This window comes from Nipponia nippon, unplaced genomic scaffold (assembly GCF_047370975.1).
Source record: "Nipponia nippon isolate SJK-2023a ecotype South Korea unplaced genomic scaffold, ASM4737097v1 scaffold_4, whole genome shotgun sequence".
NCBI classification, from domain to species: Eukaryota; Metazoa; Chordata; class Aves; order Pelecaniformes; family Threskiornithidae; genus Nipponia; species Nipponia nippon.
The window spans coordinates 18,573,458-18,588,798 of record NW_028262358.1 but is presented as its reverse complement, the minus strand read 5'-3'; the positions used below and the strand labels follow the sequence as shown (position 1 = coordinate 18,588,798).

Below are 15,341 nucleotides of genomic sequence, written 5' to 3'. Positions count from 1 at the left end.
ACTGTTCAAATAAGAACAGATTATCTGACAGTCAGATGACTAATAGTAAAGGACTCAGGTTTTCCTCCCCACTTACCCCCCAGCACAGCACACTGCGCCAAACTATTTTACCACCTATGAAAGTGGAAGAGTCTTCCACATTTGCTCAAGCTTTAAGGCCTCCAGTGAAAGGCAACAGAAACATGAATTACTGCCTTCAGCCAAAACCCTGGTCCATGCACTGATGAGGAGAATGCCTGCTGTTTACCTGTCTCACCATCTCACCAGGTTCAAGCGGGAGAGGAAACCCAGCACAGGCTTGCAGACACATGCCTTTGAACAAAGCAAAAGCAGATCTCGCTTTGATTTCCATTCCACAGTGTGTCTGCATTGTGCTGCTGGAAAAACAACATGTAACAAGTCCGAGGCAAGACGTGGGATCCACATGGGAATGCACAGAGAAACAAGAGGAATTCAGTAAAGCAATGGGCAAAACGGTAGGTTTTGCCAATCAGCAAGATTTATGATTAAGCAGCAGAAGGAAGTACCTTCTCATGTGGAGCCTGCAGTGAGACATGCTGGTCATTTAATTATTGTTAAGTTTAGGTCAACGTATTGTCCAAGAAAAGTAATTACATTTTGCTTTTTTGCACAATGGTTTGGTCATTTAAAATCTCCCAGGCAACAAGAATCTTCCTAGCAAAGGCAGCATTTACTTGACTGGGGAAAAATGATTATCTTTTGATTTGCAGATTCTTGAGAAATCATCAGTTATAAAAATACAGCAGAGGAACAGTGAAGCTAAAGAAATCACAACAGTGCAAGTCCACTTCTTTGCTAAAACAGTCTTCTTGTAATAGACAGCATTTCTGATAACTAACATTGCTTGGAAAAGTATACAAAAAGCATCACACTGCACAGCTCTTGTTCAAAACTGCAAAACAGCAGTACAAAAACCTACTACGTAGAGGAGCTAGTCACTCTGACCGTTAAATCAACTTTTCAGAGCTGAAAAAATAAAAAAAGGCAGCTTCAAATCTCAAGTAACACATACACACTAATGATACGTATTCCACACTTCAATAAGGCTTTATCAGGACATAATTCTACACAGAAAAAAATTATACTTACACAAAAAGGAAAGCCTGCTCTTGAACTACAGAAATGTGCTATACATAAGAATTTCCTTACTGCCTTGGGGATAAAGCAAATTATAGCTTATGCAGGTTGAGAATTTGCAGCATTGTATTAAAAATGCTAGTTGCAAGTATAAAGCTTTTCAAATTCTAAGACCCTGCACTTCTGTTTTCCCCACCCCAAAATCCTTTAAAAGAAAATAACACTTGAGGCTGGAATTTCTTAAGTGCGTCTTCATTGCAAAGGTAATTTGGGAGTAAGCAGATACTAGGGATGAAGGTGGCAATGAATAGAAGAGAGAAAGAGGCGAGTTGTGCAAAAAAAAGTCTTTGTTTGGTTTTGTATCACAATTTTATGTACATTTCCGTAAGTATCTCAGAAATTAGATATCCCCCAAAATGTCACGTCTCTGTAAGAGGAATATGATGGCTGATATTGAAAGCAAACATACACACATCAAGAAAATGGTATCTGTGTATTTCCTACAGCAATGTAACAGAATAGCTAATAACACGCCACCCCCACCACCCCCCCGCAAACCAATTCAATAAATGATTCAAAACTATAGAAACAAGTAGGAAAGTAGAAGGCCTATCTGTGGGGTTTCGTTATTATATTCATTCATCCTGCTCCTTTTCTTCCACTGCATTATTCCCTGGTTTTTCTTAGCATTATCTTGGTCAAAAATAAAAGCATTATTCAGCGTGCCTGTATTCAGCAGGGGTCTGGTCCTGATCAGTGCTTTTGAGGCAACAGTGAACCAGACGTCTAGGCTTAATAAGGGAAATCACTCAGAAGCACACGATCCCACTGTATACAAATAATTGGGTCCATTAACAGTTTGTTATTCCAAGTGTTTTGCTGCATAAAATATCCACACGGCAACAACCACACAAGTCTGAATTTTCCTTATTTTAAAGATCAGTAGGTATTAAAAAGATGTTAGCACACAGAAAATCACACAGGAAGCCAAGGCTTAAAGTTACTATGTATATACAGTTACGTTTTCATCGGTACAGACTGCTAAACAGATTTCTGCAAATTCAATTAGCATCAGCCATTTTACTGTTTTTTCTAGATAGTTTTACGTATAATAACAAAGTAAATTAAAAACTAAAAGATTTAAAAAATTTAGTGTAATGGTTTGAGCACACAAACTAGGAAAACAAATAAAGAAATGCTTCTTGAAATAAACTTGTAATGCACAATCTCTGCTCCTGCCTGACAAGTATTTTTTCAACCATGCTCATTTCCAATAATGTAGTTAATAGGAGTATAATGAATTGAACAACTACCAGCTGATTTGGTGAATTCTTTCAGCAAATTACAAACTAGCTAAGAGATAACATTCACTAATATAGATTCACAGTAGCAGTCCTAATTTTATAGTGAAACATCCGATTCAGTCTATTTATTCATTTGATTCAATCTATTTGTAAGCTGTCTATTTAAACACCGGTATGCTTTCGCTATTGCCTTGCCCTATCAGACTCTGAACATTACTTTAATCTACATCTGTTTTTAAAGTATTTTTATGGTCATGTTCAGTTTAGGTTCAGACTATGTATTTCATACATGTATATAACACATAGTCTACTTTTTACTTGGACAGAATATCATCTCTTCCAATGTATGTGAAGCCTAAACCTTTTTTCTTACTAAAACAACTTAAGTGAACAAACAGCAATGTTAAAAACAGAATTTTAATTGAAACAGAAGAAAAATATTCTGGGTTTGCTCTGATCAGTTTTACCTTTCGTTTCCCCATAGTTCTCATGCATTTGTTTCAGTACCAAAATACTCTAAATTTTATATTTAAGTTACATTCAAATATTATCACTTTATTTCCTTTGCCCTGCTTCATTCTCTTTTGGGAGAATACAGTATGTGCCAGTAGAAACCTCTGCTTTAGCTTATTGTTTATTTATAATACAATTAGAAGCTTCTTCAAACAATGTTTACAGTACGAGATCTACTTGTCAGGGCAATAACAATGTTGTCAAAAAGCTAGCCAGATACAGTGGCTTATGTCTTAGCTGTGAAAATGTAACACAGGTTAAATTCTAGAAAGGATACTCCATTTAAGAACTGGTATCTCTCAGCCAATACACACACAAAAAAGTGTGAAAGTATGTACGAAAAAAAATCATTACAGTAGTAGCAGGCTATATATGTATATAAAGCACCCAGACAGAGGTATACCATGCTCTTGGAAAGTATTCTTTCAATATTCAATCCCTTAATCACGGATCAGAAAGATGCTATTTGGACACTTCATACTCAAATATTCATTCTGTTTCCTAAATTATGCCATTTTTATAGAATATAGACAATCAGATTATTAACTCTGGCATTGTATTAATTCTACTTATACAAAATCTTTGCACTAAAATGCTATAAAATGCCATTAAGGAACATTGAACCTATTCAGTTACAATATCCATCTTAAAATAACACTTCAAATTTGATGTACGGTGTAAAATCAGAATAACGTAACATTACTCAGAACTAAAGCAAACTAAAGCAAAGGCTTAAATCTCTAGGATGGCTGGAAAGCGGCTTTTTCTAATGCATTTTAAAAATACATCAATACAGTGAAACAGATCATGAAAACCTAAGTATTAAAAAAGATGAGTCTTGCCCAATACATATCTGGAGAAAAGCCTCACGTCATTCCAGAATCATCAAAGACAGGAAGGAAGGAACCTCTGGCTGTTAGATCGTGGGGAAGAACAAACTGGCCCTACCAAACAGTGCGAGTCTCTCCCATGAATATGTCATCTCTACTCCACATCAGAAACGGCGAGAGATTTTACAATTCAATACCTCTTCCGTAGGCTTGCATCCTCTTCAGATGCTCCATCTCCTTACGGGAGGACCGCAAAAGTAACTCGGCCTGATGAGCTGATCCGTACAGATGCTGCATAACCCACTGATAACGGCAGAGGAATATAAGTTGGGAAAACATGCCATCCTAATTCTGCTATTTGTTCTGTGAGCTTGGACAAAATAACCACTCTCTTCATCACTTGTCGTTTATACAATGGGGAGAACGAGAAAGGTTAGCATCCGATCTCACTCATTTGATGTGCGTTTTAGAGAGGCAAAGGGGGTAGAGAGAAACTGGAGTCTTTATTATATAGAAAGGATAAGGAAGGTTTTAATGGAAGACAGGCTAGAATTGGTTTTTTTTCCTTGACAGAGTTGGGAGAATTTCTGTGGTATACTTCTGCAAATATTCCTGTTATGCCTTTCCTGGAAGAGCCAAGCTGGGAAACAGGCACCTAAGTCTTTTCTTCCCCACAAAAAACACATGTAGAGTTACAGGCAAATTAAGCTGCATTTTTGCTTCAAAGTATAATCCTTCCCTCACACTTAAAACTTTGTCAAGAGAGTTTTGAGTATGTGTCTTCACCGTGAACAACTGGTAGAATAACAATTGCGCTTTCCATTAGAGAGCATACTTTTCAACATTCACTTTAAAAATCACGTAGGATAACAACTCTAAGGTAATTAAGTCTGGCAGCTCATAATTGAAATGCTAGAAGACAAAATGTCACAGCTCCTCAAAACTCTCATTTCAGTCTATTTTATCGTAACAAAGATACTTGAGACATGAGCTATACTAGAAAGTTCAGCAGGTTATGCTTTTAATTTTTTAAACCAATAAGCTCTATTGATAAGAATTTGAATGCAAATCCAGCTATAACCCGAACAAAGACGCTTTATGCTGAAGTATTTCTGTCCCTACCTATGGAAGTAGCTGTGGCAGCACAAACACTTCCATGCCAATATAAATGCGTACAGATTCCCCGCAGCATGCTGCTTTAACTATACTCCAATTGAGTTAAGTGCTAAAATTTTCTAGGCTTAGTGACACCAATATTTTACTTCTGATCCATCATAGCTGCCCGTGTCCATTCTCTTAGCCCATGGCAAAGGCAGGATAATTTGAGTTGTTTTGCCCTGCTTCATTGAAAACTAAGATGACTCAAATTACTTTGAATATGCTTCAGGCAAAGCTCACACACATGGACAGCTATAATGGATCAACTGACATGCAGTAAAAGATTGGTGGGGATGAAATAGAGCACAAGTCCTTTTTTTTCTTTCCCCCCCGGCACTTAACACAAGAAGGGCCAAACCTAACTCGAGCCCTTTGAGAGCTACAACACATGAGTGACCAGATGAGTGAAAAACAACTAAAAAGCTCCTACATCTGGCAGTCTCTTCAAGAGCAACGTTAGCTGCAGAATAACTTGACTACAGAGATGAAGATCTGGACAGAGCTACTCAGTTATCTCTGCTGCTAACTACTCCAGGTTTGCCAGCTTTGCTTATTCTCCTCTTTTTCCTTCACCACCTTGTCCTTTCCTTAGCTGTTCCTGCCCCAGTCTGCTCCAGCTATAATTCCCTGCTTTAGCAGTCGCAGCGAGTCTTTTCAAAAATGCTAAGTCTTCAAGGTATGTCCATCAATGGTGCCTGCAGCACCTGCATACTTCACATTTGTACACTGAATGATGATGGTGTTGTTTATCTTTTCCATCTGCATTAAGCAAAACCAGGGTTAATATTATCTCATGTAGCAGACGTGCACTGACACTAACCCCTTTGGTTACCCTCTCTCATTTGTCCATCAGTTTATCTGAGAGAGTGCCCAAATTAAAGCCAAATTTTCATTTCTTTTTCATGTAGATGTTGAGGCATTTTTAACCACTAAAATCCAAATATTACTGCAAGCCCAGCCAACACATGCGATTTGTCCATCATTAAAATACATCTCTATTTCCAGTGAAGTCTTACTGGTTCATATCACAACAAGACTTTTACAAATGAAACTATTAAGAAAAAAAATTAAAAGGATGCAACTAACTTCTAGTCATTATCTGGTCATCTGACACTCCTGTGTATGTTCCTTGGTACCTACTCGAACAGTATGTATTCCATAGCACACGCTGAACACAACTGCGTCATAATCTGTATCACTTCCAATGCTATTCCTCATTAATTGAGAATAGGCAAGAATATAAATTGTACATATCTATTACAAGTACTGTAGAGAAGTCCTATCTTGTCAGACTACGCAGGAAACTGTCAATTCCATTAGAAATTCTCCTTGAAAACTGACACTGCAGAATGTGTCAGTAGTTTCTGATGATGTCAGATGAGAAACTGCAGCAACAGCTAAGAGCAGGGTAGTGCTCCCTCGAGACGCCAACTTTGGCAAGTTGTACTGAACCGCTGCAAGAATGTTTCTGAAATTGAGATTACTGAAATGTAATTCCTCTTTTTGAAAACTTTACTGCACGCAATTTATCAAGCCAAAGCTATGGTTCCAGGAAGAAAGGACCATCTGTTTTTCTTTGGGCTTCTTTTTTTAAGGCTCACCTTTGATCAATTTAAAGTTTTTTCATACACTGGAATGCAAAGACTTAATAGAACTAGATAAGTGACTCAATGCTTCTCCTTGAAGTACTGGCTCCTCTGATTTTAATTATAATTAACCAGAAAATAACTGCCTACTTGTAATACCCACTCATTAAATCTGATACCTTTACACTTTTAACCTACAAAGGGGGCGACAAGGACTCTGGATCTGTTTGCATTCCAAGCTTTGCCCTTCACCTATCATATATACCACTTGGATCAGTGTAATCTCTCATAGACCTATTTTTACACCCCAACTGGGACAGTAATTATAACAACAAAGGTGCAATGCTTAATACTCACAAGGTTTTCAGCAACATGGAAATTAAAGGGTTGCATTATAAACCTCATCTTACACAGAATTTAAAATTAAGTGCTTGTAAAAAAAAAAATCCTTTAGAAGATCAGAAAAAACTGCACTGAAAGCAATACAGTGTATTCCTTCAAATATCTCTCAAACTCAAAGCAAAATTACCATTAGGTAAAGATTTATTAGAAGTTACATTTAGCCAATATATCAATACTTCCATAATCCTAAACTTTTGACTTTGTAAACTAATTCAAATAAATATATGAAAAGATGAAACTGAAAGACATGATGAAAGTAGCTGTTTTAATTTCCACAAATATTATACCTTAAATAATCAACATCTAAAGTATCAACTATAGCTGCAGTGCACTGACACTGTCCAGTTGATTTCCGAGTTATCTTCTTGCCTTTACAAGCTCATAAAATAAACAAAACTTTTATGTGAAACCACCAGACACAATTTAACAACAACAAAACCAAAATCTGACAAACGTCTATTGAAAGTCTATCACATAACACAGCAGGGCCATTAGAGATAAGTCAGAGAAATTCTGCTCTTACTAATGAAGTTCAGGGTTTTCTACTTTGGACACTGTTTTCTGCTGTATCACTGCCCCACCAAGCTTCATACAGATTCATGATGAAATCTGCTTTCGTCAATCTTAAGAGTCTCACTTTGCAACGGTCCCCTAATTACGTGGGTATACAGAACACTTTATTTTTATATTTTTATATTTTTATTTATTATCTGCCACCCAAAACACAGGCTGACTGAACACGGAGACATGTATTTCTAAGGCCTCTTTTTAGATACACTATGGTAGAATAGAAGCTGAACATTTATGATTTTAGACTATCCAATTATGGCTTGAGTGAAGGACGTAGTTTAGTGGGATTCCTCTCCTCTGACTAATAAAACAACATTAACATTCTACTAAAAAATAAGCTAAAATTCACAACATTGCAACCACAGTACTCAAAGCCCATATATTGTGAAGGGTGCTTAGGAATCTGGCATATAAATAGTGGTTTATGACACTACAGATCCAGGCACCCAATCTACTGCCAGAAATTGTCATCCTGTAACACAGATTACAGGAGTAAACGTCTGCCTGTGCCACCTCTACCATCACAGCCCACAAAGTGGAGTACAAGCCCAGAATTTCATTAGTGGCTTAAGGTACTATATCAGACTAGGTACAAAGATGGCATCGTGGCCTGCTAACATTGACCTGCCACAGCTGCATCTGCCTGAGCCTACTCATCACATCTATTAGATGTGCTCAGTTTGTGCACAGAACTGAGAAAAGTGTGTGTGTGTGTGTGTGTGTGTGTGGTATGTGTGTGTAATCAACTTCTGAACAACTCCTGACACTCTTTCAGGAACCCAATTTTGCCAAGCATAACATAGCATCCAACCTCCCAGAGCTGACCTTCCAGTTTTATAAAAGGCATTAACAAGCATACATACAAATACATACATACATACAAATGTTTTGTTACAAAAAAACATATGCTACTTTTGAAAAGATAAACCTATGAATCTTCCAGACTATACTCCTGATTCCACCTTCCATCATTGCTTTAAAAAGTTGCATTTGCAGCTGATTCCGAGATTTCAAAACATCTCTGCCGTATTATGAAGATAAAACATTTATCTAAATACGTATTTTCTCATTTCCTATAACGTTAAAAGAGATGTCTTTTGTCAAGTAAAATTGACCTTAATGTTTGACTGTTATGGAAAAAAGTATGTTACCTAGTTGCAGCTCTTACTTAAGAGGACTAAAGGCCCAGCAAGTGAATGCAATAACAGCGCAACACTACGAGAGCTCCTCCATCTGGAATCCCGCCAAAATTATCTGTTCAGATAAATGGCCTGACAAAAGGGAACCATAAACAAGGTTACTCTTTCGACATCATAAAGTTGACGCATATCCTGCCCAAGCTAGTTTTGTATAAAGCAGCAAATAAATCTAAGAGATAAATAAAATGCAAAGAGATGCTTTTATTTCAGATAAGCCTGCCTATTTATTCAGAAACCATTTGTGCAACAATTTTTGGCCCATCTGAAACAATTTCCCTGAGTATGTGCAACTCTGATCCATTTCCAGCCCACATCACTATAAATACTGATTATTTCATACCCTGTACAGCATATTTTGTGTAACCAAGTTCGATTTAAAACTAAAGCTATTAAAATGAACCATCAACTTTGCAATTGCCTACGGTGCTTTTTCTTCCCCCTTTTTTTTTTTTAATCTTCTCAATAGTATAAATTGGATAATGCAGAAAGAAGCTTGATGAGAGCATTTGCAATGTGGGGTGAAACAGCACGAAAAACAAAGTGCTGAAAGAGACTTTGAAAAGACTCATAACATCTTTTTTCATAATTTTGAAAAATGCTTTCAGTATGTATAGCAGAAATATTTTTACCTATAAGCAACAGCAGCACATGTAGCGTCTTTAAAAAGAAATCTTTAAGCATGTAGTCCAGGCATCCTCTGGGAGATTTATGGTTTAATTGCTCAATATGCCACATATTTCACACAAGTTTTTTAAAAATACTGAAATAGAAGTTAAACCTAGGTCATTTAACAGGGTATGTACGGTGCTGTGCAAAATTTAAACACATTTTCCTTTCAAATTAAAGGATTTAGTGACCTACCAAATCCCGGAATGCTTTTGAGACTGGATTTGAGACAGATTTTTTCAAGTCTGAGGTAGCTGTATCGCAGCAGGCAGTTCCACAGGAACATCCAGTCCATTCGTGTGCGGTGGTTCATAATAATGACACTCCTTTCTCCAGGAACAAATCCATCACCAGTGACAATCACCTTGGCACCAAACACCATCTCCAGCAAGGCCTAGAAATAATATCTCAGTATTATGGCTTTACTCCCAGAAGAAACGCATCAGCTCATTAGCAATAAAAATTAATTTGAATTATATCATTTCGCTTATTCACTCACATTATCACTGGTAAACAAACTTCTGACTGTTTTCTAATAAAGCAGCCAGCTTTTCCACAGTAACAGTCAGCTGTTTAATGGAAGAGGAAACAATTAAATAGCACTTCTTAAAAAGCACTCTTTTACAATGTATGTCCAACATGAAACTTGGTTTTCCCTGTTTTTCCCAGAATATTATTATGCAGGAATAGAAGCAAGGGAATCAGTATGGATTATAACTTGGTAAGTAAAATCTAAGGAGAGACTGGCTGCACAAATAATCTATTGCTCAACTTTGTCAGGGCTGGGAAGGCACCAGAAGCTGCCTTGCTTTCTGCTTGGGTTCAAATGGTCAACATGTTTCTGCTTGACTTCCACCTGCAAAAATGGCTAGAACCTAATGGCAGAAAGAGCAGCTGAGAGAGAAATCCCAAACAAGCTTGAACATAGTACAGTGATGTAGACCTAGGTCTGCACAGCTCTGCAGTGCTACCTTGAAGCCTGGGTCTCCACCCCACAATTTGCAAAAACCATCAACCACCAAACGCTGGTACACAGTCATCTGCGAAGTGCCGTCCCAAAGCACGGAATAAGCCTCAAATGTGGAAGGACACAAACAAGAGGCCAGGCAAACAGCTTTTCCGTTTTGCCTGAACAGCCAGTGATGCTAGAAGTTCACATATAAAACATGTTTCTTGCTTTACCCGCTACATGGCTCTGAAGGGTCAAGTTATAAATCACAGGTTGGTGGTTTATCAAAAGAAAAAAGCAGGCAAGAGCTACACAGTAAGTTTAAGAGGGCCTGGTTTCATAACCTGGACAGTTGGACCATAAACATAACTAGACTAGTTGCACATAACATCAGAGCCCAACAGCATGCTCTGGGCATGTTCACACCGCTAAAGTCTCTTAACCTCCAAAACAAGGTGGCCACATACAAATTGCCTATGGAAAATGGTTTCTGACCCATGACCATTCCCAAATCATGCAAGAAAGTGTATGGAGGAGTACTGGCTGGTTACACCAAAAGACCAGGACCAGGCAAATAATTCAAAAATATGGATGACAGAATGCTAGTGCCTTGCAACCTTTTAATACCCAGCGGAAACACAGTGGAAAGGTACAAAATCCCAAGAAACAGAGGTAGACAACAGGTATTACCTAGAGGTATGACTTAAGGCCCTAAGGTTAGGGCCACTGGCAGGACATTGTTCAACCCAGTTAGCACAGAAAAAGAAACCACAAAACATGATGGGACATCTAGAGGAATAAACTTAACAATTGGCCTTAACATAAAAAAAATTGAAGCACTTCAAATTGCCTCCTTACCTTCTCTTCCCCATTCTTCCTCCAGAAAAATATAGAAAAAGAGCAAAGTCTGGGGATTTAAACAGAGGTCTAGGAAGTAAACCAACTTTCTGTTCTGTTCATATTTCTGCCACCTCTGTGCCACAGAACCTCAAATAACACAAATTTCTCAGTTTAAGTCACCCGTAAAACTGGAATGACATTCTCACAATCACAGATGGCTTGAGATCTCAGAATGAAAAGCATTACATGGGCCAAATAGTAACACTGTTGGAGTCCAACTGGTCCAAGATGACTTTATTGTTTGGAGACACAAACCCAAGTACCTGCTTCTCCTGACTAAGGATGAGCAGAAAACTACTGCAGACAAGGTCTGAGCCTCAAAAACGCTGGGTGCAAAATCTTTTTCAGACCCCTTTCCTGAACCTAAATCCCCAAGATTCTTACAAGACAGAATCTTTTTCACAAAAATATTCAAATTGTTTTGGTTTAGGTCCAGTGTGGGCTGAAATCAAACTTCTAGACTGCAAAAGTTATCACAGACTAGTTGTAATAATCGAGAATTATAAAGCCCAGGCAGCTAATCAAATAAAAGACCAATATTTGATTTGGGGGAGTTTGCAGTTTTAGAAAAACTGGGAGACAAACAGGCAGAAAGGGTCGATTTTGTGACACTATCAGTACTCACCTAAATTTCACCATGGCAAGAAATAACAATCCCTCTATTCCCTTTACTGGTAATTATTTCTTCCCTCCTAATTTCATCGCATTTAGTAATGATGAAAAGGACAAAAGTTTTAGAACATGAAACAGCTTACACCCCTTTAAAACACACAGGACAGAAACAGAGAAAGCGGAAACTGTTTGATATGTAATAAAAATAAATCTTCCTTTATGCCACAAGATACTTATTTCTGCACACCAATATAGCATTTTACTTCAGAAAAAAAGTTAAACAAATCTTTAAAGGCCTCGAGGAACAAAGTCCCTTGGCTTTTAGAGAACGGATGAAGAGACAGATCCCATTCATACCACCTTTCCTCAGGAACAATTCAGGGACGAGCTTTGTTATTGATTTCCAGACTCCTATAGCTACAAAGTTGATGCAGTGTAAGTGAGGAAGACTTCATTTCTCGGGGAAGTTCTTCTTTTTCACCTGAAATCATTTGTCTCTAATTCAACTACAAGGACTAAATTCTAAGAGGATTAAGTAAGAGAACAGTAAGGTCAGCAACAATGTACCAGACAGTGAATAATTTTCCTAATTAGATAGTTGGAGCACAGTCAAAAGGAAGTGTTCATAAGACGACTCACTTCGGAAGTCTGTAATTTAGAAAATTCTCCTGCTTACTAGTGCTTCACCTAATCTTCTCTGATCAGCACCTAACTGACACTGGATGGAGGTGTCATGAAAAGGCCTTTTCAAGAGTACAGTTAAGACATAGCATTAGCTTACATATAAACTGTGGAAAAAGAAGGGGACTGTAGACAGGCACAGAATCTGCGACACTGAGCTAAAACCTAAGTCTCCAAAGATAGTAAATATGTTAAGGACTGGTTTGACAAAAGCATAAAAACTTTAAAAAAATAAAATTAAATTAAAAGTCTCAGCAAGCAAAGTAAATCGTGGGATTATAAACATTTGCCCAGAACTTGGCTCAAACTGCAACTTACCACTGGGAGTGTGAGCCAAGTGGCCACAATGCAATCGGTGATCCAGCGATACCAGGCCGGTGAGATAAACATCAAAGGTAGAAAAGGACCGAGCATGAATATACTTCCAAAAAAACTTCCCAAGAATAGTGCAAGTAGAAAGTATATCCCTTTCCATGACACCATGGCTCTGAAAGAGAAAGTTGGCGTTATGTTAGAGAGATACACTGAAAGTACATACATAACTCTTCAAGTCCATAGGTCCAGCTTGAGGTAATATTCCTCCTTTTTTCCATGGCTAACAACACATGACAATAGTAAACACGCAACCAAAACATTCTACCTCACAAGCAGCAGTAAGAGAACGACTTTAGAAACACAGTGGTTTGTAAGGTGCATTGGGATATTAAAGGGGTCATAAAAGTATCAGCTACATCGTAATTTCCTCCACTTATTACAATATGTAATTCCACTCCGAAATCTTCAGCAAGCTATTTTTATTATACAACGGTACGAAGAGCTATATAACAGAACACCTGTTATATTAAACTTTTCAGCCGTTATCTCTGTCATTGGCAAAGCACTAATGTTAGCATTTTCTAAAGATAGGGAACTTTGCTTTTCTACTTCTTTATTTTGTTTCTTCTTGCTAAACCCAGCGTTGCAGAACCTCACCTTCCCCATCTAGCAAGGGTCTACGTGCGACCTCCTTCAGAAACCACTCAAACCTTGCGAGACTGACCAGCCATTTCAAACGTCAGTTCCCTTTTCACCACAACAGGGCAGGCAAGCAGCGGCGGAAACCTCCCGACTCACCCTGGCTTAGAGAATTTGTGACTTTTTGCAGTCTGCTGTACTTCAGCTGTCCTTATCAGTTATTTTCCAACTTATTCCACCAAAAAGCCAATAGCCTTTGGTTTTTAAGACGGTAGTCTAGACTTGAAATATTTCAATGTCTGTACTATTAGCTAGGCTCCCTTATTATAAATTGAAATGTACAATGCACGGAGCTTCTTAATGGATTACGGCAGAACACTCAGCAATCCTCCGAGCATTTGTAATAGCTACAAGCTTTCACAATTTAGCAACTACTACCAGCTATGACAAAGCAAATGTGGAAATATCAATTTTCTAAATTAGGGCCTAAAAATAGACTGTTTTCATCTATTTAGGACTCAACCAATTGTTTATAAAATCAAAGGTTACGTAGAAGTCACTTTTCAGTCACTTTACTGAATTCCTTTTTTGACAGGCTATTTTAGAAATTATAAGAGCTCAGGCAGACCGGACTTCAGGACAAGAAAAACAGGAAGCTGGTATTTTTAATTTTAAAATGAGCAATGGAAAAATAATCCATTAAGCCTTATGTACCGTAACATACATGATTTATCTCAAGCATGTTTTGTGCAATGTCCATAGCAATAATGTTTGCACAGCAAAGTATTCAAAAGTCAAGAAATGGCAATGCTAGTGTTGCTAACACATGAATTTGCTTCTGCTACTTCACGTTGACAAGTAACAAGAAAGTAGCTCTATTTTGGGATACTTTTAGGTTTAAACAATTTCCTAAACTGTACATATGTGGAGGAAGGCCAAGAGAAGAGGCCATGCAAATTTGTTAATGTAATAAGGATACAGGAGGCTGTATTTAGCTCAACTTCTGCAGCATAGCAAAAAAAAAGTTACACTAAATAGAAATGTTTGCTGATAGCTGTATCAGATTTTAACACAATGAAATCTAAACTCAAATACACATTATTTACATCCTGGAGTACAGAGCCCTCTCTCCTGCCAAAAGCAAGAACTAAATAACCTGCTGTCCACATACGCACGTGCTAAGTAGGATCAATTTTGACACATCAAGGGATCCTTGAAGAGCACTGCACTGAAGAAACAATGCTCCAGCTGCCTCCTTGTATTTGTTACTGCAAACCTGTGTGGCGAAAGTCCAAAATAAAGGTACCAGACAAAAGAAAAAACCCAGAGAAGGACAGAAACAACAGAAAGGGCAAAGAAAGGCATTCATTGCAGCAGGACTAGAAGAAAAGGCCTTCTCCTGACATATCAAGATTTGAGACCTACGGCAAAAGGCAGCAGAGAGGACTAAAATTCAATGTGCTTGATCTAATCAAGCATTTTGTGAGGAACACGCACAGCAAAACACCTGGAAACACCGAGGGACAGCTTTCAGACACATAAAACCCACTAGCAGACACAGACCACGAGTTTGCTTAGCTTCAGGCAGCCACTCCGGTCCTCTCCGAGGCTGCTCGGAGCCACCGGTCATCGCGTCAGCTGCAATGACGTCCGCCAGACAGACTCGCCGGCTCCAAGCAGCTGCTGCGCAACACCGAGGTGCGCGCTCCAGTTCCAAATACTTGACCGCTGTGTCCAGGTAACCACAGGGTTAATGAGAGAAGACATCGCTCCATCATCCGCTTAGACTCTTAGGAAAGCAATGCGGGTCACTTATTTACAGACTGAGCTTTTCACAGTTTACGCTGGTCCTTCCTTCAAATTATAGCGCAGAGCCAAATATTTAAGAAAAATAAAATCTTCTCTGTATTTTATGTGAA

At 38.2% G+C, this 15,341-nt stretch overlaps 1 protein-coding gene across 3 annotated transcripts in view; it reads right to left on the bottom strand.

Annotated features, from left to right (window-relative positions):
• The window catches only part of LCLAT1 (lysocardiolipin acyltransferase 1), a 120,916-nt gene that overhangs the window by 67,420 nt on the left and 38,155 nt on the right, over nt 1-15,341 (bottom strand). For all 3 annotated transcript variants that reach the window (XM_087776348.1, XM_087776349.1, XM_009472497.2), the window contains 2 exons: nt 12,787-12,955; nt 9,522-9,720 (listed from right to left, as the gene is read on the bottom strand). In XM_087776348.1, the coding sequence (XP_087632474.1) occupies nt 9,522-9,720; nt 12,787-12,951 (364 nt within the window). In that variant the 5' untranslated portion in view covers nt 12,952-12,955. The remainder of the gene's footprint in view (nt 1-9,521; nt 9,721-12,786; nt 12,956-15,341) is intronic.